Here is a 26,661-nt window from a genome sequence, read left to right on the forward strand (position 1 = left end):
GATCTTTGGTATGACCCAAGATCATGCCTTTAAATACAATTTGCCATGCCTGTGTGTGCAGCCTCTACCCCTCCCTGGACTCCTGAGACATACGACCAGTGGCCTCCTAGATATCTCTAGTCTAGAAGTAGGCCACCCTCACCCCCATGACCTCACTCCACCCCTTACTCTTCTTCCCACACTGAAACCCATGCCCCTCACCCTACCCCCTCCACCCTCAGCCCCACACCAATCCTGAGTCCCTGAGTCTCCACACAGGTGGGTCTACTTTGCTTTGTTCAACATTTATCCCAGGTTCTGGGACCTTGCATCTGTTGCTCCCTCTGCTATGAATTCTTCCTGGCTTTTCCTGTGTCTGATTTCTTCTCATCCTGCCAGGTCTCAGGCTCCATGCCACTCCCTGCCCATGATTACCTAGTGTGCCCTCAGCTCCACCTCTCCTGGCTGCCCTCCTTCACATCATCCTGATTATTTTCTTTGGAGCATTTAGCACAGTCTGTCATTATTGTATTTGTCTATTTGTACACTTGGTTAACCTTGGCCACTGTGTTGCCTCCCATGTGCATGGCCTATAGCTCTGCTGGTAACAGATGAAGACAAGAATGGATGGGTGAAATAAGCCGATGTATCAGGAACGAACATCCATCTCCTACTGCTCCTCCAGAGAGAAACTACCTCATAATTCATTTATAAAGCCCCTTCCCGTTTTGTATACCAGCTCTCCCACTTACTTGGGTAATATTTTCTACTTTCTAAGGCTGTTGTCAGGATTAGATGAGTTAATACAAGTAAAAGAACTTTGAGGGGATCCCTGGGTGGCGCAGCGGTTTAGCACCTGCCTTTGGCCCAGGGCGCGATCCTGGAGACCCGGGATCGAATCCCACATCGGGCTTCCGGTGCATGAAGCCTACTTCTCCCTCGGCCTGTGTCTCTGCCTCTCTCTCTCTCTCTGTGACTATCATACATAAATAAATAAAAATTAAAAAAAAAGAACTTTGAATAGTATCTTGGCCCAACATTAGCCATTGTTATGAAGTTACTGCTGCTTGGAGCACGAATGCAACCTGGGAACCCTTGAGAGAACAGGTAGTTTACATCTAGAATTCACTTTTCTTTCCCTGTCAAACTCCTACTCCTATTCATCCTTCAAAACCCAGCTTGAATATTATCTCCTAGCTTTTTCATAAGACTTTATTGAGAACCTTCTGTGGGTCAGGCTCTCAGCTTGACTGATTTCAAGAGATGCAGAGACAGAGGCTGCTTTCCCAGAGCTCAGGTTTACACGTGCAGAGAAGGCAGATAATGACATAAGGATGGAAGGCACTCTGGAGAAAATCACTCTGGGATAAACAAGCACTAGCCAGGCCAAGAACAGCAGAGGGAGACCTGCCAGAAAAAGCTCAGAACCTCCTCTCCCTCCCAAGCCCAGCCCCTTTTTAAAAAAAAGATTTTATTTATTTATTCATGAGAGACTGGCAGAGACACAGGCTCCCTGTGGGGAACCTAATGCCTGACTTGATCCCAGGACGCTGGGATCACGACCTGAGCTGAAGGCAGACACTCAACCTCTGAGCCTTCCAGGTGCCCCACGCCCAGCCTTTCTTTTTGGGGAATTCGGATGGTAATGGGGGTTGGGGCTTTAATTATTTAGAAGCCTAGTAGGCGCGTTTCACTTCATTAAACTCAGGCGCAGCACCAAGAGGCCGTCCCTGACTCACCCAAGCTCTGGGGCTCTGAGAGGTCAGTGACTTGGCCTAGGGACCCCAACCAGCCAGGGGCCGGCCTGGGATTCCGCGCCAGCCCCCACGCTCTCTCCAGCACCCGCTGTCTGCAGAGAGGCGGTCGCTGCTCCCTGGCGCCCCGGATTGGCCGAGGACTAAATGGGGACCCGCTGACCCACTCGCGTCCCAGCTCCAGTCCGCAGGGAGAGAGCTGGCCCAGCCAGGGTGCCTCCGCACCCCTGGAGAGCCCGGAGTCTGGGTCGTCGGGTCCCGCCCCGTGCGGCGCTCCTGCGGCTCCGGGATCCCGGCTCCATCATCCCGGGCGGGGGCCAGTCCGAGCCTCGAACCCACGCCCCGTTCTTTCCAGCCCGGCCTTCGGCTCTGCGGCCGGATCCCTAGCTGGGCGCAGCGGCCGGCCTGGGAAGGGTGGGCAGGACACCACGCCCGGGCAATGCTGCGGCCCCGCACGGAAGGGGTGTCGCCTGCAGGTCACCCAGAGGACACCAGGACGGGAATTCCTGGGGTGGGAGTGAGGCGAGGAAGGCGAAGTGGAAATTGGAGAGGCTAGGCGTTGGATAGACCGGGACGCATTGCCGGGTCCTGCGGCCCGACCTCGAGGACCACCGAGGGGGTGCGGAGAGGAGGGGAGCGCGCACAGGACCCCTCCGCTCGCCCCCTGCCCCTTCTCCCTGCTCTGGACGCTCCAGACCCCAGCCCGGGCCTAGCTGCTTCCCGCTCCACGATCGCTGCACGCCCCGTCGGATCCAGGTAGAGAAGAGGGAGCCGCGCGCAGGCGGAGGAGGACTGGGTGGCCGGGCGCTGGCGGGCTCCGCAGCGGGTCCCCGCACCGGGCACGTCCGCCGCCTTCCTGAGCTCTCCCAGAAGATGTCGGGCGCTATCTTCGCGCCCCTGGACGGCCTGGGTGCCCTGGACGCCGCGAGCGGCCACCCGCTGGTGTGCCCGCTGTGCCACGCACAGTTCGAGTGTCCGTGCCTGCTGGACTGCTTCCACGACTTTTGCGCCGGCTGCCTGCGCGGCCGCGCCACCGACGGTCGTCTCGCCTGCCCGCTGTGCCAGTGAGTGCCTCAAAGCCCCAACGGACACCCCACCCTACCCCGGGAGATTGGCTCCGTGGGGCTGGGGAACAGGTGCAGGGCCGGCAAGGCTCTGACTCCCAGCTGCACCTGGCCCGCTCCCCTCAGCACTAGAATGCACGGGATCCCACCCATTATACAGAGCAGGCTCTCGGAGGTCCACAGTGACTGGCCAAAGGCCCTCCATAGAAAGCCAGGAGGCAAGAGGGAGGCTAGAACCCGGATCCTGTCAGGTCGCAATGCTGGTGCAGTACAGGTGCAGTACAGGATAGCAGCACAGCAGTTATAATGCTCCCAGAAATTCACTTCAGGGATCCCTTGAGTCTTAGGTCAACATAAGCAGGTTATGTTGGCTCAAGTTACAAGTGGTGTCCTTATATTTGTGCAATGCAGTGAGGGGCTGCTGGTGGGGGGGTTACCTTTGACATCCCAGGCTGCCAACCCCAAAGCCCCCAGGATTCACCCAGGACTGGGCAGAGGGAAGGACAGAGTCAGAGTGAGTACTAGCTGAGCTATTTATAGCAGATGCCCCACCCTATTTTTAGTTCCAGCCTGGAATGTGGGGGGTGGGAATGGTGATAGGGAGCCATTGGGAAGGGGCATCTGGATCTTGGCTGCAGCTTCTCCACAGACACCAGACGGCGGTGAAGGGCCCCAGCGGGCTCCCTCCGGTGGATCGGCTGCTGCAGTTCCTGGTGGCCAGCTCAGGGGATGGCACGGAGGTGGTGCACTGTGCCAACTGTGACCTGGAGTGCACTAAGCAGGCAGGGATGGCTGGGGGTGGGCTGGAACAAGGGGGCCAGGTTTGACAATCCTGATGCTCCCAGTGTGTGCCCAACATGTCCTTAGACAGTTGTCTGTCAGTGGATTCTCCAAAACCTAAAGCACCCTGCATCCCAAATGTGGGCCCCATTTTACAGGTGGGGTGACTGAGGTCCAGAATAAGTGACTTGAAACACTAGCCAGATAGTGGCAGAGTTTAAAGTCATTCAATTACTGGTCCCCAACCCAGGGTGGTATTGAGGCCTGGCACAGGGAGGGGAGTCCAGTGCTCTGGCTTGAGCCTGTCCTTGAGGGCCTCTGCTACCTGGGTAGCTATCCGCAGCTACCTGCAGCCCAAGGGGAAGGGAGGACAATGTGCTGTTGGGAAGGGGTGTTCCTGCCCACCCCTTGAGTCTATAAAAGACTAAGGAGCAGAGGCCAGGCTTCCAGACTCTGACCTGTGGAAGCCAGATTCGGTATCCCAAGTCTCAGGGGGACAGTGTTGCAGGAGCAAACGCTCGGAGTGTGCTGGGCAAGTGCTGGGATGAGTGAGATCTAACAGGAGAGAAACAACCAGCAGGAGGTTAGGGGCTGAAGGTAGGGAGAATAGGGGAGGAAATGGCCTTGAATGCCAAAGTAAGGAAATGGGGTCTGTGGTCTCATAACCACTGCTGGGGTCAAAGTCACAGCTGCGGTCCAAGACCTGGAACCCCCCCCCCCCCCCCCCCCCCCCCCCCCCCCCCCCCCCCCGCCCTCGCCTAGGGAAGGGAAACAATAGACCCTCATTCCCTTTTCTCTCCCAGCCATGTGTGACTCCACGTGGCCGGGGTGGCCACTTTCATCTGGCCACTATTGAGGGTGCCAAGGAGGGCTTGGAAAGCCTTCAAGCAAGAAAGTTTGTTGTAGGTGAACTGTTTAGGTCCCCACCCCTTCCCTGTCTCTTCTCATCTGTAAACGGGGTATATTAGAGCGTGGGGATCGCAGGAGAGGGCCACCTGTAGCCGTGCCTGCCCCAGGCTGAGACTGCTTGGTGCGGGCTCAGGCTCCCCAGCAGCCCGAGGGCAGGCTGAGGCCGCGCTCGGTCCTCCTCCTTAGGATGCGGAGACCACGTACTTCTGCAACACGTGTGGGCAGCCACTGTGCGCGCGCTGCCGCGAGGAGACGCACCAGGCACGCATGTTCGCGCGCCATGACATCGTGGCCCTGGGCCAGCGCAGCCGCGACGTGCTCCAGAAGTGCAGTGAGTGCGGCGTGCCCGTGGGGGCCTGCGGGGGCCTGCGGGGGCCTGACTGTGGCGGGCCTGCCGGAGCCCTCACTGGCGCTCCCGCCGCAGCGCTGCACGCGGAGCCCTACATCATGTTCTCCACCGACAAGAAGTCGCTGCTGTGCATCCGCTGCTTCCGGGACATGCAGGGGTGGGTAGAGGGCGCGGGAGGCAAGGGGGCTCTAGGGCGGCCGTGAGCTGGGCTCACACGCGGGCTCCCCGCAGGGAGAGCCGGGCGCACTGCGTGGACCTCGAGTCAGCATACGTGCAGGGCTGCGAGCGGCTGGAGCAGGCGGTGCTGGTGAGCGCGAGCGCGGGGTACCCAGTGCGCCGGGGGCCCGGGATGTGCGCGCCTGCCTGGCTGAGGTCGCCTTGTTGCCAGGCCGTGAAGGCCCTGCAGACCGCCACGCGGGAGGCCATCGCGCTGCTGCAGGCCATGGTAGAGGAGGTGCGGCGCAGTGCAGCCGAGGAGGAGGCCGCCATCCATGCCCTATTCGGCAGCATGCAGGTGAGGGTAGTGGGGACTGGACCCCACGGGCTGAGCATCCTCATCAGCCATGACCTGGTACCCACAACCCTCCCCCCCCAACCTGGCCTTGTGGGGTTCACTGTGTAGCAGGGTAGCAGGCACAGAACTACTTCCAGGGGTTACTTGGGCACAGTGGCCAGATGAGTTCCACCCCTAGGTGGTGCTAGTGGGGAGGGGTGGGAGGCTTCCCCCAGGAGGTGACATTTCAGGTGAGGGCACCAGGGCTCTCAGGTGGTGGGATGCAGGAAGGGAAAGCTAGGAGTCCAAAGACGGCGGTGGCCAGAGACAGAGACACAGCCAGCCCCTGTGCAGCTAGGACCCAGGAGTGGGTGAGTGCTGGGAGGCAGTGGGTGCATGCCCAGTCAGAAGCCGGCTGTCCCTCTCAGGACAAACTGGCAGAGAAGAAAATGCTGTTGCTGCAGGCTGTGCAGAGGTGAGTGGTGATGGGGTTTCCACCCCTGTGCCTTGGCTCTATACGCCTACCTCACTGCCTGGACCTGGGCAGACCCTGCCCCACCCTGGGGAGCGAGACCTCTGGGTGAGGATGGCAGGGTGACTCAGGATGCAGGGAAGTGGTGATGGAGAAGGATGGACAAAGGTGGTGGGGAGATGGAACTTCTGGCTTCTGAGGTCCCCACTATGTGGGGGTGAGCAGCACTCCCCTGGGAGATGAGGCTGCCTGCCCCCCACTCCTCCCACCCCCAGCCAATATGAAGAGAAGGACAAGGCCTTCAAGGACCAGCTCTCCCATCTGGCCACTCTACTGCCCACACTGCAAGTAAGGGGAACCAGGGATACAGGGCTGGGCACCCCAGCTGGGAGGCCTCCCTCCCCTGGCCAGGTACTGAGTGGTGTCCCTCCCACAGGTCCACCTGGTCATCTGCTCTTCCTTCCTCAGTTTGGCCAGTAAGGCTGAGTTCCTGGACCTGGGCTATGTGAGTCCCCCTAGCTCTTGAGGGGTCTCCCCCCTTCCCACCAGAAGCCCACCCTGCACACTCAAGACTGCCACCTCAGGGCTTGGCAGCCTGCCACTTGGCTGGACCAGGGCTCTCTGCACTTACCTTCCCCTCCTCCATGCCATCATCTGCAAACCATTTGGGGGGCAGCTGTGTCCCTTTTAAAAGGACAGCGAAGGGCAGCCCCGGTGGCACAGCGGTTTAGCGCTGCTGCAGCCCGGGGTGTGATCCTGGAGACCTGGGATCGGGTCCCATGTTGGGCTCCCTGCACGGAGCCTGCTTCTCCCTCTGCCTGTGTCTCTGCCTCTCTCTCTCTCTCTCTCTCTCAATAAATAAATAAATCATAAAATAAAATAAAATAAAGCGAAGCCTGAAAAGGAGCATGAGCTTCTACTCCCCCAAAGTGTGGAGTGTCTACTGGAGTCTAGCCACCCCCAACTTTCCTCTGGGGTTTGGGGCTGGGGTGGTGTGGGGTTCTGGGATGGTCCCAGGGAAGGGCTGGAGCCCCCAGTGCACAGCAGGTAAAGTGCCAAAGACAGCCTTGCCCGCAGGGCCCTGGGCCTCACTGTTGCCCCCCACCCCCCACTCCTACACTGGCCTGAGCATCCTCCTCCTGCTGCAGGAGCTGATGGAGAGGCTGCAGGGCATTGTCACCCGTCCCCAGCACCTCCGGCCAGCACAGAATAGCAAGGTACAGGGGCAGTGCAAGGGATGGGCTTGGGGGGTGAGTGGGCTTGAGAGGTGGGTGGGCTTGAGGGGTGGGTGGGCGGCAGCCAAAACAGCCACCTCACCACCTGCTCCTGTCGCCCAGATCACCAGTGACTACCGCGCTGAGTTTGCACGCTGCCTGGAGCCACTGCTGCTGCTGGGGCCTCACCAGGTGACAGGTGCTGGGAGCAGCACCAACATGTGAGCAGCTGGGGTGCCCTCCCTGCCATAAGAATGAGGTGTGGGGTGGCACCAGGTACCCCTCGCAGCAGGGACAGGCTGCTTGCCACCCTCCCCAAAGACTGGAAGTCCCTTAGGGACCTGACGCAGAGCCTGGTTAGGAGAGGATGGGAAGGACCTGGGTGCTGTCCCCAGTGGCCACTGCAGTCTCCACCACCAGGCTGCAGCATATAGAGACTGAAGGGGTGGCTTGGGATAAGGAATAATCCGGGCCCCAGTCTGGAGAGCCAGAGACACTGGAGGACTTCAGAGAAATGCCTGAGCTGGATGTATGTGCCAGGGACCCCAGGGCCCCAGTCAAGGGAGACAGGGCGTCAGGCCAAATGTCCAAAGTCCCACATGTGAGTGAACAGTTTACTCTCCAGCCAGGATTCTTGTCCATACACTGACATGTCCCTGGGGAGTTTTTAAAATACCACGCTGACATCCTTGGTCTCGGTGGGCCTTGCAGAGAGGCGTCTTTAGAGCTCCTGGGTGGTTGTGGTGTGCAGTCCAGGGGGAAGAGGCTGAGACCCTGGAGGAGACCCCCCCACACACACCGCATTCACAGTAGCTCTCTCCTCAGGCTAGCAGCAGGCTCAGGCTCCAAGGTGTTGATGGTGCCCAGCCGCCCTTCCCCAGTGGGAAAGACATTGGGGTCGCTGGTCCAAAAGCCCACACTGCACCGGTCCATCAGCACCAAGGTGCTGCTGGCAGAGGGGGAGGACACAGCCTTCACAGAGCACTGCCGCCACTATGAGGGCTCCTACCGGGTGAGTGGGGCCAAAGACCTGCAGGCTGGGAAAGGCCCTGTCCCCCTCTTCCTCTCACCAAAGTGCAGTGGCCGAATCTTTCCTGGCCACTTGGCCCTCATGGTGAACACAGCCTTGCAGGAACCACAGGGGCTCACCAGGTCTCTGTGCACAGCGCCTGCAGGCAGAGATACAGAACCTGAAGGACCAGGTACAAGAGTTGCACCGGGGCCTCACCAAGCACCACTCACTCATCAAGGCCGAGATCATGGGAGACATCCTGCACAGGTCCCTGCAGGTGGACGCACAGATTGCCTCGGAGTATGCGGCCCTGGAGGGGATGAGAGCAGTCTTTCAGGAGGTAAGCCCCTCTGCCCAGGCACTGAACACCACTGCAGCCCTGCCTGTCCACTTATACATGGGCTACCCGCAGACAGGAAAGGGGTAGAGGAAGAGGACCGTCGCCTGGTCCACCAGAAGACACTGGTGTGGCAGGCTCTGGATCCTGGGTCTCTGTTTCCTAGAACCGGGTGAACTAGCTCGGGGTGCCCTATGGCTCTGAGACGCTAGAGGACAGAAATGCCACCAATGGAAATTCCAACTCATGGCCATCTGTAACGTTCAACTCACTTTCTCTTTCAGATTTGGGAGGAATCCTACCAGCGGGTGGCTAACGAACAGGAGATTTACGAAGGTCCTAGGAAACTGCTGCTGGGTGCACCCCTGTCCTGGAGCTAACCCACAAGCTGGCGGGGCAGGAAGTCAGTTACCCACTAACCAGATACAAGCTCCTGTGCTCTTCCCCATAGTCTTTGACTTTGCCCCACAATTACTAATGCCCCAAAATGATGCACGTGAGGTAAGCAGGATGCCTTCACAAGTCTTAGGTTGCTCTTTAAGAGGCAATTGCTGGGATCCCTGGGTGGTGCAGCGGTTTAGCGCCTGCCTTTGGCCCAGGGCGTGATCCTGGAGACCCGGGATCGAATCCCACGTCGGGCTCCCGGTGCATGGAGCCTGCTTCTCCTTCTGCCTGTGTCTCTGCCTCCCTCTCTCTCTCTCTGTGACTATCATTTAAAAAGAAAAAAAGAGGCAATTGCTGAAGTAGTTGGGATATTTCAGTGGTGCCCAGCTTGACAGTAAAAACCTGAAGCCAGTAAGACAAGACCAAATGCTCTGGCCTTGGCCCCCACAGCCCAGCTCCATGACCTTCTCCAGCTGAAGCAAGAGAATGCATATCTGACCACCTTCACCAAGCAGATCACACCCTACGTCCGCTCCATTGCCAAGGTGAAGGAGCGGCTGGAGCCAAGGTGAGACCAGGGGGTGTATGCAGGGGACCTAAGATGCTTCAGAATGTGTGTGGGAAAGGAGCCACACATCCAGAAGAGCTCTTTTCAGGACGTCCGTGGGTCAGGTGATGAGGGTTTACTCAGGGCCTCCGGGCAGATCAGGTTCTAGACATCTCCAAAAACACAGAATGAGTGGGCTGCCTGGGTTTCTGCTTCTAGGTACAAAATCGCCCACCATTAGCCCTCAGGTATAGGTCAAAGCAAAAGATAGTTCTCTGGGGTGTAATAAGGGCCCTCATAAGGGCCCTCATAAGATCTGGGCAGCAGGACAGAAGAGAGAGCAGAGGTTCCTCACTACATGGTTAAGCCAAGTCTAGACAAGGCTAGGCTCTTAGCACTGTACTTGGGCATCAGAAAGTGTTACAGTGGCAGAAGGATGTTGGTGGCAGGTTCTCAGCGTGCCTGTCTCTTGAGTCACCTGGCTCCAGGGTGAGCTAGTTGCCCTGTTGGTCGGGTGCACAGCCCTCAGCCTGAGCTCTTCCTCTGCCACCCTTTGGGGGACTCCCATTTGCCTCGCTCCTGCCTGCGACCTGTTTCCTATAACCCACATTTCCTCTTTCATGGCTTGGTGTAGTCCATCACCCCCACCATAGCTCTTTGAACTAGGGGCCACAGGAGGTCTATATTTTGGACAGCACCAGTCTGAAACGTCTTTATTCTGCCTTCACACTTGACTGATAGTTTTGCTGGGTATCGGATTCTAGATTGAAATTCTAGATTGGAAATTACTCTTTTTTTGACAGCATGGTTGTATTATTTTCTAGCCTCCTAGGCTGCCTTTGAGAAGTTTGAAGGTGTTCTGATTCCTCATCCTTGTGACAAGACCTAGTTATTCTTTCTAGAAGCTTGTGGAATTTCCTCTGCTCCCAGGGTTTTTTTTTTTTTTTAAGATCTTATTTATTTATTAATGAGAGACACACAGAGAGAGAGAGAGAGAGGCAGGCAGAGACATAGGCAGAGGGAGAAGCAAGCTCCATGCAGGGAGCCCGACGTGGGACTCGATCCCGGGACCATGGGATCACACCCTGAGCCGAAGGCAGATGCTCAACCGCTGAGCCACCCAGGCGGCCCTGCTCCCAGGGTTCTGAAACTTCCCACTGGTGAGGGTCTACTTCCATCCACTAGACAGGACTGGACTGGTGGGTCCTTTTAGTTTGGAAGTTCATGTCCTTTAGTTTTGACACATGTCTTTTTGAACCAGTGAGTTGATTTCATTTTTGCTTTTTCTGAATGCTCATGACTGGAGATTGGCTTTTCTGGGTTGGCCCTCTGATTTGCCTTCCAGTGTTTTCTCCTCTTTCTCTCTGCTGTACTTTCTGTGAGATGTCCTTATTCTTCCAACCCTTCTACTGGGTTAAAATTTTTTTTTTTTTTTTTTTTTTTTACTGAGTTAATTTTTGAAGAACGTTTCCAAGAGCTGTTTTTAAATTTTCATTGCTTTCCATTTCCAAGGGCTCCTGTTTTCTTTTTCTTTTTTTTTCTTTTTTTAAGATTTTATTTATTGGGCAGCCCGGGTGGCTCAGCGGCTTAGCGCTGCCTTCAGCCCAGGGCGTGATCCTGGAGTCCCGGGATCGAGTCCCACGTTGGGCTCCCTGAATGGAGCCTGCTTCTCCCTCTGCCCGTGTCTCTGCCTCTCTTTCTCTCTCTGTGTGCTTCTCATTAATAAATAAATAAAATCTTTAAAAAATTATTTATTTATTTATTCATGAGAGACACAGAGAGGCAGAGATGCAGGCAGAGGGAGAAGCAGGCTCCATGCAGGGAGCCCAATGTGGGACTCAATCCCAGGATTCCAGGATCATACTCTGGGCCAAAGGGAGGGGTTCAACCACTGAGCTACCCAGGGATCTCAAGAGCTCGTTTTCTATCTTGGACTTTTTTCATAGCCTTCTGCTGTTCATGGCCATGGTTACCCCTCAGAGGCTAATAGGTGTGTGTTGTTTCTTTCTCCCTTGTCAGCTTCTTCCAAGTTGTTGTTTGGTTTTCTATCTTCCATGCTAAAGGCTTTTCTCAGGTCTTTGATTAGGAGCAGGGGTGGAGGAGGGCAGGAGCAGACTGATGCTCAGAGCACATCAGTGGCACTTCAATGCAGGGGATTGGGGTGGGCAGGGCTTTCTTGTGTTTCCCTAGTCTCCTTCCTGAAGGCCACCATGGGGGGCATTTGCAGGCACACCGGTTTTTCTGCAGTTCTCACCCGTGTGGCACCTCCCAGAGGCTAACCCTTTGTGGGCTGCAGGGTAGGGGAGCGGCAGTTGCTCCAAGGTAGGGGTCTTGTCACCCCACCCCCAACTTGTGTCCTGTCCTCCCTGTTGCAGAGGCGAGGGGGCTGCCAGCTGCTGGGTCCCCTAGGATTCGGTGGTGTGAACCAAGTTGGGCCTCGGCTGGTCCCGATGTCCATTCTGAACTCAGCTTTCTCATGTCTACTGAGGTAGTTAACCGCTGTCCGCGTGCCCTCCAGCTTCCAAAATTTTGGTGTTATCCTTTTCTGTTCTCAATCTGGAGTTTTCTTCCCATTGTTTTGGCCTTTTTACTAGAATTGTAGTAAGTTTGAGGAAGAAGGGAGATTAAAGTGTGTGCAATTACATGTTCGTCCAGAACTGCTGAGCCACCCTTCAAGTGACTCTCCTGGCACATGTGCAGAGAGAGGTTAGACTCGGCATAGCTCCTGCACCGTTGTGATGCAATCCTGGTCTATCCAGGCCTGGTTGCAATGTTGTCTCCTCACCTGGCATTCAAAGTCGTCACCTGGCATTCATACTCCACATACTATGCAATTCCATTTATAAAACCTCAAAACTGGATAGAACAAGTGATTGTCCCCAGGGGCCTCTGGGTGGAGGTGACATTCTGCGTGCTGCCTACTCAGCTTGTTCAGGCTGTGCACATGTACCAAGCCTCATTCTTTTTTTGTTTGTGCACATTTTCTTCTGGTGCTCTGCTTCGGTGAGAAGCTACTTCACATAACATGCTCCTGCCCACCTGTCTCTGGGGAGGGACATGGCGCCTTTGGTCAGTGTTGGCAAAGGGAAAGCTCAGGCTACAGCCCCGCTCCTGGAGGTTTGGAGGGTGGTGGGAGGCTGCCTGCGTCCCTTCCCAGGACACCAGGTGTCTGGCATTGTTGCCTCTCCTTTCTCCTCTTCCATCTCTTCCCCCAGCCTGCTCCCACAGTGCTGTCATCAGCAACCGCTGGCTGCAACTTGGTCTCTCAGCAGCGCCTCTGAGCAGGGTCCGGCTGCTGACCTCACCATGCTCCTCTCTTGCTTCCGAGGCAGCCCATGCTTGTTTCCCTCCTGCCACTCAGGCTGTCCCTTCTTAGACTGCCTGGCTGCTCTGCCATCTCTGCTCGGTGCCCAAGTATCAGCTTTCCCCAGGGCCCAGTCCTAGGGCCTCTGCTCATCCCACACCCTATGCTTAAGGGACTTCATCCAGAGGCACCTGGGTGGCTCAGTGGTTGAGCATCTGCCTTTGGCTCGGGTCCTGATCCCCGAGTCCTGCATGAGGTTCCCCACAGGGAGCCTGCTTCTCCCTCTGCCTGTGTCTCTGCTTCTGTGTCTTTCATGAATAAATTTAAAAATCTTAAAAAAACAAAACCAATACAAAATAGAAGTCTCCCAACTTTAAAATCCCACTGTGACAATCTCAAAGCCCTCCCCAGCACAGGCCCTCCTGAGCTCCAGGCTCCTAGCTGCCCCTTCCTGGGGGTCTCCACTTGGGACACATCATAGGTACCTCAGATCCCCCAATGGCATCACATCACCCATCGTAGATGGCCAAGTGAGAAGACCAAGGGACTTCTGATTCCTTTCCTCACTCCGTTTCCAACCAACCCCCAGGTCCTACTGACACAACAGTCTCAGCCCAGTGTTGTCCCCATGGCAGCCCCAGGCCAGGCCACCAGCACTGACCTTCTTTCGCCCCTCTAGGGTGTTCCATGGCCAGCAATCTTCTTAAAGCCTAAAATTCCCATTACTCCAGGTCCTGACAGCCCTTCTGGGACCCTCCTTGTCCACCTTCAACCAGCCCCTCACCACCCCAGTCATAATGGTCTTCCAGTTCCCCAGAAGTCAGACCATTTCCCCCTTCCTAGCCTCTGCCTGGAATGTTCTTGCTTCAGACTGTCCCAGGGATCCTTGTCACAGGTCTCCACTCCTGCCATTTCCTGCTGCCTGGCCCTGTAATGATTTCTTCCCAACCTCAGCATGTCTTCCTGACCACAACATAGCTGTCATGAGAGCAGTGCCGGTTCTCAGTCAATATCTAAGGATCCAAACCCTAGGCAGGCCCTGGATTGTCTCTTTCAGTTTGGTCCTGACTAAAGAGGGAGCTAAAGGACAGGCAGTGGCCCACTCTGCTGCCTTCAAGCCTCCTGAGAACTGTTCCTCTCACACAGGTTTCAGGTGCCAGCGGACGAGCAGTTGGGGTACCTACAAAACATGCATGATGACAGCACCAACAGTGAGACTCAGGCCAGGTAAGGCAAGTCTCTCCAGTCCAAGTGGTAAGTGATTCAATCTCAGGGACAAACATGGGGCACAGAGACAGGCCCCAGGTTTTCCCATTTGGCCCAGGCTTGCCGATGACCAGCTCTACGGCCTTGGCTGGGTCTGTTTGTCAAAAACGGGGCCAGAGAGGTTCCCAACCTGGACAGTGTATTCAGAGATGACAGATGTGACCTGCATTCTAGAATTATAAATGGCCCTGGCTGCTGCCTGTAGCACGCACAACACTGAGGGCTGCAAGCACAGCAGACTGGCCTCACATGCACTTACACGAAGTGACTCAGATTCACTTAAATGAGAAAAAGTGACTGAGGCTCATCTCTCGATGTGAGAGCATCCCTATTCACTGAAGACACGGTGTTTGCCAAAATACTTGCCAGAGGGAAAAATAATGCGCAGGGAACAGATACATCGCTGTCATAGGCTGCTCTCTTAGTATTTTGCTCTCAGTGAAGTGTGCTCGTCACAGGGGAGAAGAGGACTGCAGAAAATCAGAGCTGGCAGGTCCTGGAGGGCCTGGAGCAGTCTGCTGCTCTAGAGTGGCTGGAGACAGAACAGAAACTAGTCTCACTCTCCCTGCCACCACGTTCTGCTCAGATGCTCCAGGGCTGTCAGTTCAAACCTGTTGTCACCACAAGGCACTGAGAAGGCCTGAACTGCTTGCTGATATTTTGGTAACTAAAAATCATTAGAAATGAGAGAAGAATGCTTTAGGAGATGATAAGGTTCTGGTTCACCCACTGGTGCCTTCCAGAAAGGCTTAGCATTCCACAAACCTCAGCCTCAGTGGATGTCAGCGCTGGCATAGGGGGGTGGCGAGCAGAACTCATGTCAAGTGTTCTTTAGGAATGACCTGGTGAGTGTCACAGAGAAGAGAGAGAAAATACCAGAACCCAGAGGGAACAGCAGGACTCTGAACAGCCTCACAGAAGAGCCTCCACTCAAGAATAAAGATCCTCATAGACCCAGGCAGAAAAATGGGGGTGATGTCCCCACACGGAGAGAGCACCCGACTTAGCAAATGGGACTGGTCCTGAGGGTTGGGCATTTTACAGCATGCACATCAAGACTGGAATGTTTAAGAAAAAGTTGTTCCCATCATGAAATAAAGGGTAATCACTAATCAGCAGAAAAATCCAGAGTCTGATGGGTCCTAATTTCAGATTCTTTGGCTAAGTGAGCTAAGCTTCACTCTTCCCTGCGTTCACATTGCACAAAGCCTTGGTCCTCATCATGGACACTGGGGACGACCAGTCCACGTGGAAAATGTGAAAAAAGTGAACATCCAGTGCAAGTCCTTCACCACTCTGGCATCTCTGTAACGTCTGTGTGCGGGTGCACCTGTCTAAACTTTAGATAACAAGACTACAATACTGTGTGGCACCTGCTCCACCTCAAATGAATTCAGGGTGTCCTGAACCATGGCCCTGCTGGCAAGTTCTACCCAGTAATCTAAGCACTGACTCAGCAAAAATGAAAAACCATTGCTCCAGTTTTCTCCTTTCAGGCAAGTACTGAGTTCACCAAGTGAAGGAGAAGAGGCTGGCGGCATGTGTGGCAGGAGATGGTCGCGACAACTTCTCCACAACTTTTCCCTGCTTTTCCAGACGACTGTCACTCTCTTGTGTTCACCTTCTATTGAAAGTAAAGGACAATCCAGAAGTGACTTTCCCACTCCTGCACAGTGCTGCTTCTATCAGGTGCAACTTCAGGTGCTTAAAAAGGAAAATTAACCCAGATGACCTATAATTTAAAGTTTTGGAGGTAAAATGCCCACACAGTCACATTTTAAGCAGATATCCAGCTTGATTCGGTAGTTCCAACAGTGAATGGCTTCCATACGCCAGGTCGGCCCACAATGAATACATGAAAACATCACATCAATACCCAACACCTCTGCACCTGCTGTTCTGGAGCATTGGCATTCTCATTCAAGAGCATCACAAACCCACAGGAGCCTAAAGGGCAGGAGGAACCTGTCTAAGGAACTGGTTAGAGATTAGAATTCAGAATGGAGTTGAGTGGGCCAAAATACCAAACCAAACCAAAATACATCTGGTTTTGTGCTGTAGGTACCAGACATTTCTTAGCCAGAGGGGACATGATCTTAGTTTCTATATCCCAGACAATCACACTATGGTTCATAGTGAAATCAAGTACAGTTTTATTTAAGAATTGGAAAGAATATTCAGTATCTGTGAAAGAAAATCCAATTTAAAATATTTAAATAAACATTTCTGCATGTAAAAAGAAGAGTAGAATAATTACTCCATTAAATTACTCTCCTAGCTACGGGACGGCTTCCTCTAGAGCAAGCGCTTGGGATCACCCTGAAGGCTGGCCCTCCAAGCCCAGGGCAACGCGTCAAGCTCTCACAGCAGGGCACAGAGAGCAAGCCTCTCCCACCAACCTCATCAAGTCACTATAGAAGCGAGATACGGTGGGAGAGCACGAGTATCTAAGGCAGTAAGAAAGTGCAGAGAAGGGACAGTGGTTTACTGTAGGTACAGTAAACCACTGAGGGTACAGAGGGACTGCTACCAGATGAGCTTGAGCTACGGCCAACCCTCCGGAGCCTAAGCTATTAACACATGTATTGATTTAGGAATATTTTCCTATCATGTCAATCACTCAGAGTGTTAAATAAATGGAAAGGATTAATAATAAAGTGTAGTCTTTAGGCTCAAGAAGCAGTTCCTACAAATGATGAAGGGACAGTGGGGTATGCTGCCTTTTGCTTTCAGCCAAGCTCACCCTACTCACTACCCCTTTTCTGTAAACTGCTATTCTCAGCCAGTCTGCAAAGCTTCATAGAATGTTTCATTTTACGCTGCTTCAAAGTAGCTTTGCTCTGTGCATTGCCTTTTTTCCATTTAAGAATCTCCACTTTAAAACCCACAATGGAAAAAGTAAGTCATCTCTTGACAGTTTCTTAATTTGAGGGAACTGGTGATATGGCCTTTACCCAAAAAGCTTTTGGGAATACCCAAAAACCCTGTACTTCATTAACCTGATTCTCTGCTGTGTACACTGTCATTGCTAAATTTACAAAGTTAAAAATAATCTGGAAATGTCAGTACTAGATGAAAGTCAATCACTTGCCAAGTCCTCCCCCTATGTAGTTCATCTTTTCTCCCTAAGTAACTGCTGACTTCTGTCCTGGGTATACAAGTCAGGGTGGGAGTGTCTCCCTACTCTGGCCCAGGGGATTGCTCTTACAGACCAGGTGGTAAATGGCAGCATCTCACTACAAAACACCAGGCCTACCTTCTGAGCTCAAGGGCCTGGCAAGAAGGTGGGTTTCGTGAACTCCAGCAGGTAGACAAAGTTGAGATCACCAAATGCCAACATCTTCCAACTTTCTGTCCATAGAGCCAGGGGCCATCATTAGCTGCTCTCCATCTATTAAAGATAACTTCACAGCATCCCCCTGGGAATGAAAGCTGGATCCAATCCTGCTATATGCAGCACAGAACTTTCCCTCCAGGAGCTGGGGGTGGCTGCTGAAACCCCAGCCACGCCCTCCTCCATTCTGTAATCCTGATGAGTGGAGTTTACTTTGCTAAGTGTGGTCTGGAGAACAAATCAGAACTGATTCAACTGAAGTTCCCAGAGTAAGTGCATGTGGACGTCCCACTGGGGAGTGTTCGTGTCAGTGGGACCCGTTGCTGAGAGCTCCAGCAGTGGCCTTGGCCGGCCTGGGTGTGAGGCCCTCTCAAGGGCCAATGGTAGGGTCCACTCACACCAGAAGAGTGTCATTCCAGTTATCAACAAACCCGTAAACCTCTTTGGTATATATAATAACGAAAAAATTCATTAGGCCATGAAATCTAGAAATCAATAATATTTCTGAGTTGGTAACATGCTCTTTTGAACACACATTTCCAGGGTCTGGTACAGCTAACCAGGGTCCATGTCTGTGCAATCTCACACAGTACAGATTCCATTTATGCCATCTCTCTTATCTATGTATTAAAAAGGTTTGACGTTGTTCTTCTAAGTTTTCACAACACCCCTATGAGGTAGGTGGTATTGACCCCATTCTACGGATGGGGAGTCTAGGCACGGAAAGGTTAAGTGGCTCCTTGAAGCCGCTGGGTGCGTGCAGCGTGGCAGCTAGGCAGCACTGCAGCCAGGGGCGGCCGCTGCCTTCATGCGCGGGCTTCGTTCGCGCCACCTCGAACTGCAGGAAGGATTTCACGTGGAGACCAAGGCCCTCTCTTGTCCAGGATTCACAAGGGTCTTAAAGCTGATGTGTTTAAAGCCAACCATTCTCCCCAGACTTGAAAAAAATACTGACTAAATCTCATTTGGGATCACTTGCTCTATTTAAGACTTTTGTGAGCTGTCTTGCTTGAATTGTGTATAGATGCTTGAACCCCTTTGGAAAAGACAGTCTGAAATGGCATTAGTGTTGGTGGAATTTTGAGAACAGAACATAGAAGTCAATACTTAATAGATTTCAATTGAAACACAAAAATATAAGCTATGATGCGATGAGACTAAAATCCCAAATAAATGGAGAACAGTACTTCCCAAAGTTTAACAATGCCTTACACAGAGCGGTGTGCAGTTAGCATTTCTTGGATAAAAGAAAAACGACACATCTCTGACAAGCGTGCCACTGATACCAGCCCCTCCTGGGAGAAGAGCAGGAGCCGAGATCCCAGAGAAAGCCACAGGGGCCCACAGTATCCCTGGCGTGGGTGCCCTTGTGAACACAAAGCCACTCAGCCAAATTGCCTGGTGGTGTCCATGCTGCCTTTCTGCCAAACAAAAGTTGGGGCCAAAACACCGAATCCCCTTTGAATTTATACTGCTATTTATAAAAAATAGATATGTCAATACGATTAAATATATTAAGAGCCAAAGTGCCTTATAAAGAATTATTTTTAAAACTGTATAGATGCTCATGCACTTAAGCACAGAAATAAGGAGGTCGAAGCTGTGCTGTTTGTGTTTTTCAGTTAAGGATTTTGAATGTATTTCTAACACTAAGCACTGCTGCCCACATACCCCTTCCTGCCAAAGAAGCCTTACTCAACGTAATGAGTCCACCTCTCTTCAGGGGTCTTGGTTACACTAAATACCTCGTGGGGGTTGGTGCGTGGCCTGGGTTCTCACCAGGGCCCTTCTGGAGGGGCACTGTAGAGTATTGCTGTTATTTGCTCCTTGTCCATCTTTGATCTATGTCCTACCTTGATTCAGCCCAAGAACAGATTGCTCTAGGGTGTGGGGTCTTTTGGTCCTAAGGCCTTCTGACCATTTGGTCTTGAGTGATATTCCAGAAGAGTAATTGGTGACATAGAAAATGGTTCAGAGACTCCATTCGGCAGAGTGGCTGACCGGAGGCAGCGTGGGCCCGGGCTACGTGCAGAGTGGAGGCCCCTCGGCCCAGCCTGGCCCGCTCCTGCAGTGTTATAGTTCCACCTTGACCCCTTTTATAAAAGGCAGGCCTGTGGGCACCCGCTTCTTATATTCCAGGTACTCCTCTCCAAAAAAGTGAATTAATGAGATCTCCTCTTCTTCCGTTCGATCTCGGAAGAATCGCCACACTGTCAGAGCATAGCCAACGCCACAGATGGGATTACACAGCATCACCTGGCGGGGGACACGAAGTTGATCAGGGTCAGAGTGTCCCGACACTGAGAACTCCAGCAGCACCTGCTGCTCCTGAATATCCACAGAGGATTTCCTGCCAAGGGCCCAGGGACTCTTAAAATCCTATTGGGGTCTTTGATATCTGAGGCCATTCGCTAAAACCTTACTACTATCTTCACAAACAAACTAAACATTCATCACGGTAGCTTCTTTTCTTTCTTTCTTTCTCTCTCTCTCTTTCTTTCTCTATTCTTTTTTAGAAATTTTAATTTTTTATTCATGAGAGACAGAGAGAGGCAGAGACATAGGCAAAGGGAGTGGCAGACTCCATGAGGGGAGCCCAATGTGAGACTTGATCCCAGGACCCGAGGATCATGCCCTGAGCCAAAGGGAGACGCTCAACCATTGAGCCACCCAGGCACCCCTCGGTAGCTTTTTTCAGACACTATTCTGTTGTTCCTCTTATGTGAGACAGATCTAAAAAAAATTAAAAGATCAACTTCTTGGATTTCAGTCCTCAGGGTGGTGACAGCAACTCCTGCCCCCACCCCAGGGGCTCCTAGCCTGCCCCTTCCTGTTCTATGCACGCCACCCTCACCTCTCAACTGCCTTGTCCCCTGCCCCTGGCCCCCCCGGCCTAGCCCTGTACCACATACACTGCTACCATGAAATCACTTTTCTTCAAACCATTCCCCTGCCCAAACCCAGAAAAGCAGTGCCCTGGCCACTTCCTCCAGTCCCCTTCCACTGGACTGTACCTACTTTTGACTACCTCTCTCTCACATCTTTACTTCTGTGGTTTTCTTACTTTGAGAACATCCTCCCCACTGATCCACTGCCAAATAGTCCCTCCAGGCCAAAAACATCTTCCAGCTCTCAGGAATTTCTGTGCTGTGTGGGAAACCCAACACTCCACTCCTGCCCACTCTGATGGACCCCCACGGACACGTATCTTCCACAAGTGGGCAACTTTCACCCAGAAAGCCAGGCACATGTCCTTGACTTCTTATTCCTATCACTGCTTACTAGGTACTTAACTGTATTTCAAGCATAAGCTAAGCCCTTTACAATGAATAAGCTCTCAGGGTGAACCTCTGAGGCACTGCCCTCCTCACTTAATGTGTGTGGGCAGAGGCCAAGCAGTCAACGTGAGAGCCAGACTGGCTCTGTCAGTGATGCTGGAGCTTGTGCCGTCACAGCCAGCACACATGTGCGGCTTCTCGACATATCCTATAGCGGGATTTCCCAAATGCAGCCTATTCCTGAGCCCTGAAATCCATTCAGTGCATCATAAATAGCATTACAAGTAACAAGATAGAATAAGTATTTTGTACATGACAAGTATTATCCTGGGAAAGACCTGTTCCATATTTATACACATGTGTACTAGGTCACAGGCACAGAGACCTATGGTCACAGAGCACTTCTGTATGTGGGTAGCATCTATGGTAAATGACATGATTCAACTACAATCAACTTATTCCCAGGGAATATGATTGTTGATGCAGGAGAATCCTAAAGTTTCAGAAACACAAGTATTAAAGTAAATCCTGTGCAGTATCCTGCTCCTTCTATACCATCGGGGGTCAGTAGAGAGTCCCCAACAGATCATGCATTGCCAATGGAATGCTTGGGAAAATCCAGACTGGATTTTCCCAAAGAGATGAGGAGTTTCCTAAACTCTGGTCACATTCTCTGGTCTTTCTAGGACCAAAAGAATGTATTCAAGAGCCAATGGGCAGGAAACAAGGCTCGGTCTCTAAACTGAGATAGAACAAGCCTCTGTAGCTCATATTAAATCTAATCCATGACCTTGGCCTCATCAATACCAGCTTCTAATGAAAATCAGAATCCCCTTGAGCAGCAGAAGGCTTTCTCTCCTCAAAGCACCCACTGAAGTGCTCCTGATCGAACTTAAAGAAGCAGGGAAAGGGTACTGCAGATGGGGGTCACAGCACCTAGAATTGTCAGGAGTTTACAAATTTAGAACATCCAGATTTTAGGTACATAGTAAAAAAACATTAAGGGCTACATCAGTTCTTCTGCATTTTATTTTGTTCTCACTTGAAACATGGCAGGTGGCTCATGCACCTATTTAAAGGAGACCAACAACATAACATAATAAATCCACTGAAATCCACTGAACTGTACATTTTGAAATGGTGAATTTTATGTTATGTGAATTGTCAAGTTTTAAGAAAAGTAAAAAAGATTAAAGGCAACCACTGTCATTTCTGATACTGTACCTGGGTTCCAATACTCCAGTAAAACCACCCAACATACGAAGGATGCCGGAACCAAGCGTACACGCCACTTGTCACCAGAGTGTGGGTTTCTGATTTTTCATTCTGCACCACGTGATTGAAATTGGAGCCAGCTGTGAACATCGCTGCTTTCCTCAGACATTCTCCAAAGACCACCATCAGCAGCCCCATGGCACTGAGCCAGGTGATCTGCTTCAGTTCTGGAGGAGAGACATGTGACAAACAGGAAGTGAAGACATGGGACTGTGGAGCTCCCCCTGTGGATGCTTAAGAATTAGCCTGTTTTTCCAAGGCGAGCAACATTAGGAAACATGCTAGTGGGCAATTAGCATTTGTCATCACATTAAAATTTAATTATAAGCAAAACACATTCCCCTAAGTTGTGCTGTTCATCTGTTTAAAGTGCCAACAACCCAATTAGAGCTTCATGGCAAAGACCTGATGGGCTCCCCATCCGTGTCCTTCTGCCACATGCCCCCCTCCTTTCCTTGGGGACAAGGACAGCTAAGTGAAGCAAAGAAGGATCTAGTGTTTCCCACCCTGGCCCTTTACTGAATCCTGGGAACCACATATATTTTACTTAATTTGCTGCAGAAAGTTCAATTTGAGAGGTTTTCACTAATAAAATCTTCACGTGAAAAAGTCTCAAGTCACAGAAAATGAGCAGATGCAGTTGGCTGACTGTAAAATTAGGATTATGGCTATCCCAGGTTGGGACTTCATATCAGACAATGCAGTATGTTATGGAAGGCTTAAGGCAACATGTCCTCCATTCAAAATCCAGAAGTGGAATTCACAAGCTCTGCTTGTCCTTTATAAAGAGCTTAGTGAGGACAGAGATCTGGGGAAAATCGCTCCAGGAGATTATACCTGAGAGGTGAACCCATGTCACTGCCCTCAGGCCTGCACAAAAACCACCCTTCTCCCTTCCAGAGGGGAGAGCAGACACACTGACCTGGCCAAAAGATATTTTCCAGTGTGAACTCTATCCAAGAAGAAAGAGCAGCTACTGTATACTCCAGACTGTGATTCAGGAGAAAGGAATCCAAGGATAGACTTTTGGGATTATTGACTGCTGTGACTAAGTATTCAGAATAATGGAATAGTGACAAGGAGCACATATACCTATTAAAAAACAAAAAGAAAGAAAGGTAAGTGGGGGGCAAGGGAATCAGGTCAGTCATAAGTCAATGTACAGACTTGGGTTCAGCAGAACTGTCTGTGAATTCTACGGAATTCTCTGAATTCTGCTTATAATTAATTCAACGGGAGGAGCTCCTGTTGTCGCCTGAGAGTGGACATCAGGCATCCACAAGTAGAATGTAACAGGCCAAACAAATATTGGTGGGAAGGCATTATGAACCCTTCCGTCCTTTAAAAATGATACTACACACAATAAAAATACAGAAGTGGGACATAATCAAAACAAATCAGCGATGTCTGTGGAATACAAAAATTCAACAAAACAAGTAATTCCAGCAAAGAAGGATTAGACGGCTCAGAGTATTGATCACAGGAGATAAAGCTTTTTACCTTGAAGCCACTGGTTCATATCCAGGTGAGGGACTAGAAGGCTCAAAGGCCTGAAATCATAGCGTAGGGGAAAAATCCTACACTGGCCGTGGGGGATGCACTAGATGTGACCTAATAGAAATTAGAGATGGAAAAGGCCTGTGAAGATGAGCCAGAGCCTTGCCCCTTCCTGTCACCTCTTCTGGGAAGGGCTCGCCACAGTACTGATGAGGGCACTGACGGGGAAGGCGCCAGGGAGACCTGTCTGTGCCTGCAACAGAAGCAACCAATGGGCACAAGTTCTAGGTGGAAGTTAGAGACCGGATAGGATCCTAAACAGGTTTCGGCCAAAGAGGAGACACGGGGATGAGGAAATACCAGTCCTGACCCTCTGATCCTTCCACCCCTGCCTCAAAACCATTGTTCCCAAAGTCCTTCTTACCAGCCAAAGTGATTCCAAGAAGACTGGCTGAAACTTAGCAACATGCCGCAGCCGAACACAAAGCCGAGGAAACAAGCTCGGATGGCTATCTGAAACAGACCAAGAAAGCTCAGTCACCTACCTGGCTGTTCCCTGAGCACACACCCTACTCCTTAGTTAACAGGCAGAGCTGGCGGGCTCGGAGATTAACAGGGCAAAGCAGGGGTGCCGGCGTTCAGATCCCGCAGCCACCCCGCTCTGGCTGTGTGGCCATGGGCACGTTACCCGGCCTCTCTGGACCTCCGGCCGGCCTACATACAGAACGCAGCTACCTTTTAGGATTGCTGCGAGGAGCGCCCACGTAAAGCACTTAAGAGTGAGTGCCTTGTAAGTTCCGGTTGCCATTACTCTTATTGCTGTCACTAGTCAGGGCCAGCCGTGGGCAAACCGCATGAACCTTCGGCCGGATTCTCCCCGGACCACGCTGCGAATGTGGTCGGGGCAAGCGGGCCTCTGCGCCCGGCCCCCTCCAGGAAGGTGCGGGGGCATCCGACCTGAGCCTCGGCAGCAGGTAAGTCCCCACACCTTCGATTACATAAAGGAGCTCGTGGGCCCGCTCCCTCCGCACCCCACGCGCCTCTGCCGCAGCTGCGGGGCCGCGCCGACTGCAATTTCCCACCCACTCTGCCGGAGCCGGGCGCGCCGGGGTCCCTGCCGCCGCCGCAGCTCAGCGAGCAAGCGCACACCCCGGGGAGGCGGCCCAGCTCCCCGCCCAGCTCCCCCGAGGGGACGGGGCCCCGCGCCCAACCCGCCCGGCCCGGCCCGGCCCGGCCCGCCTCCGCCCGGCCGCACCTGGTAGCGCGGTGGCCGGTAGAGCAGCAGCAGCAGCGCGTTGAGTCCGGCCACGTAGAGCGCCAGCCCCGTGCGGCCCTGCAGGCCGGCGCGCGTGAGCAGCGGCAGCGCGAGCACCGAGGCGCCCAGCAGGAAGGTGGCCAGGCTGAGGCGCGCCTCGGAGCCCGGCGGAGCCCGCGCCGCGCAGCCCGCCATGGCGCCGGGCGGCCGACTAGCTGGCGACGGCGCCGGCTGTAGCCCGGGGAAACCCGCCCGCCGCGCCTGCGCACTGCGCCGCCGCCGCCGCCGGCCGGGAAGCGCCGCTGCCGGCAGCCGCGCGCCTCCCGCGAGCTCTCGCGATATCGCCGCGCCGCGCGGCCGGCGCTCGGCTTTGGCGGGAGCGGCCCCGCCCCGCCGGCCCCCGGGAGCCCTCTCCCTGCCCTCCCCCGCCCCCCGGGACCCCCTGACCCAGGCCTAGCGGCAAACGGCCGGCGCGGGCGCGGGCGCGGGCGCGGGCGCGGGCCACCCGGGTCCCGGGCCGAGGGGCGCACGCGGGCGTCTGCCAGGAGGCAGCCCCAGCCTGCGGAGGGACCCCGCCCTCGGCCGGCCCCGCGCGGCCCCCAGCCCAGCGGACGCCCCCGGGCGCGCAAGGCAGGAGCGGGGCGGCCCGCGGGGTGCCCGGGCTGCCCCCCGCGCGCGGATGACCGAGGGGGAACGTTGGCCAATGGTGAGGAGCTCAGCCTGCACCACGGCTTTCCAAAGGCAGAATGCGAAACTTTACCGGGCGGTCTTGCGAAAGCAAACGCGCGAGCCTGGGGAAAAGACGGAGATAGAAGCCACAGTTTTCTTTTTTTGTTTTTTGTTTTTTTTTTTAACAGCGGTCATCTCCAGGTGATAGAACCCGGGTGACTTTCATTTTCCACATTGCGCACGGTCAACACACATTTACTTTTTTATTATTTTTATTTTATCTTATTTTAATTTATGATAGACCTAGAAGGAGAGAGAGAGAGGCAGAGACACAGGCAGAGGGAGAAGCAGGCTCCATGCCGGGAGCCCGACGCGGGACTCGATCCCGGGACTCCAGGATCACACCTTGGGCCAAAGGCAGGCGCCAAACCGCTGACCCACCCAGGGATCCCCCACATTTACTTTTTTTTTTTTTTTTTAAATTTATGATAGTCACAGAGAGAGAAAGAGAGAGAGGCAGAGACATAGGCAGAGGGAGAAGCAGGCTCCATGCACCGGGAGCCTGATGTGGGATTCGATCCTGGGTCTCCAGGATCCTGCCCTGGGCCAAAGGCAGGCGCCCAACCGCTGCGCCACCCAGGGATCCCCACATTTACTTTTTAAATCAGACACTGTTCTTGTTTTGAAAGGGTTCCTGTTCTCACCCGGGAGAGCTCACAGAGGGATGAGGAGGAGAAAGGCAAGTAAGCAAGTGAGTGCAGTAAACTGTGGGTGGGGTAGAAGTGGGACCCGAGCCCAGTCTGAATGGAGAGGAGAGAGAGGGATCCAAGGTTAGGAGGCAGCATGGAAGAGAGGCTGGAGCTAGGTCTTGGGGCACTCAGCCTTCTGCTGAAAATGAGAGCAAGGGCATCTATGGAGAGGGAGGGAGCGCGGGCACCAAGTTTGCAGACTCAAGAGGCAGGAGAAAGGAAGCCGGGAGTTGGGATAGGGGACAGGCCCCGGGAGAGGCTGGAGCCCAGAGTAGTGGGTCAGAGAGTCCTGAGACCAAGCGGGCTGTGCACAGCAGTCAACCAAGCCTGCTTCTGAGCCTCTGGCTGCCCCACACTCTTCTGTCCCCACAGGACCTGGCTGGAGGCCTGGCGTTTGAGCAGCTGGGGTCAGGGAAGAATGGGGAGCCTGGGACTGAATCCTCCTCTCTGCACTGCCTTGGCCCAGCTTTTTAAGTTAGGGCAAATCACCTCCAAACCTCGGCTTCTTGTAAAGTAGGGGTCCTAATTTCACCATCAGGTATTGATAACGTTCTGCAAAGCCCGGTACCAGGTTTAAATGATGTTCAGAAGACATTTGCTAAACTGGGTTCCTGGGAATTGAAAGGAGATTTAATGTTTTAAAATCCAAAGTTGCCCAGTTGCAGTGCCACGTTAGGAAGGAGGCATGGGGGATCCCTGGGTGGCGCAGCAGTTTGGCTCCTGCCTTTGGCCCAGGGAGT

The 26,661-nt window shown here is 53.3% G+C and overlaps 2 protein-coding genes across 4 annotated transcripts; one reads left to right on the forward strand and one right to left on the reverse strand.

Annotated features, from left to right (window-relative positions):
- The first annotated feature begins 1,478 nt into the window (after positions 1-1,478).
- Positions 1,479-16,521, forward strand: RNF207 (ring finger protein 207). Of its 3 annotated transcripts, XM_038537782.1 has the most exons (19): positions 1,521-1,581; positions 1,688-2,797; positions 3,447-3,579; positions 4,673-4,817; positions 4,911-4,992; positions 5,067-5,142; positions 5,224-5,349; positions 5,757-5,803; positions 6,076-6,148; positions 6,237-6,305; positions 6,949-7,017; positions 7,138-7,235; positions 7,840-8,026; positions 8,181-8,366; positions 8,648-8,699; positions 9,198-9,315; positions 13,745-13,825; positions 14,323-14,527; positions 14,700-14,836. In XM_038537782.1, the coding sequence occupies exons 2-19, from the start codon at positions 2,607-2,609 to the stop codon at positions 14,703-14,705; spliced, it is 1,944 nt and encodes a 647-aa protein (XP_038393710.1). In that variant the 5' UTR covers positions 1,521-1,581; positions 1,688-2,606; the 3' UTR covers positions 14,706-14,836. The 3 variants fall into 3 exon arrangements, with proteins under 3 accessions (XP_038393712.1, XP_038393711.1, XP_038393710.1); XM_038537784.1 differs by having other exon boundaries at positions 1,479-2,797; positions 3,447-3,537; XM_038537783.1 differs by lacking the exon at positions 14,323-14,527 and having other exon boundaries at positions 1,479-2,797; positions 14,700-16,521.
- ICMT (isoprenylcysteine carboxyl methyltransferase) lies at positions 15,994-24,722 on the reverse strand. The gene is made up of 5 exons (XM_038537791.1): positions 24,504-24,722; positions 23,673-23,761; positions 22,674-22,843; positions 21,701-21,918; positions 15,994-19,454 (listed from the first exon to the last, which is right to left on the reverse strand). Exons 1-5 carry the CDS (start codon positions 24,696-24,698, stop codon positions 19,272-19,274), a joined length of 855 nt encoding a protein of 284 aa, XP_038393719.1. The 5' UTR covers positions 24,699-24,722; the 3' UTR covers positions 15,994-19,271.
- Between the last annotated feature and the right edge of the window lie 1,939 nt (positions 24,723-26,661).

This window comes from Canis lupus, chromosome 5, assembly GCF_011100685.1.
Source record: "Canis lupus familiaris isolate Mischka breed German Shepherd chromosome 5, alternate assembly UU_Cfam_GSD_1.0, whole genome shotgun sequence".
Taxonomy (NCBI): domain Eukaryota; kingdom Metazoa; phylum Chordata; class Mammalia; order Carnivora; family Canidae; genus Canis; species Canis lupus.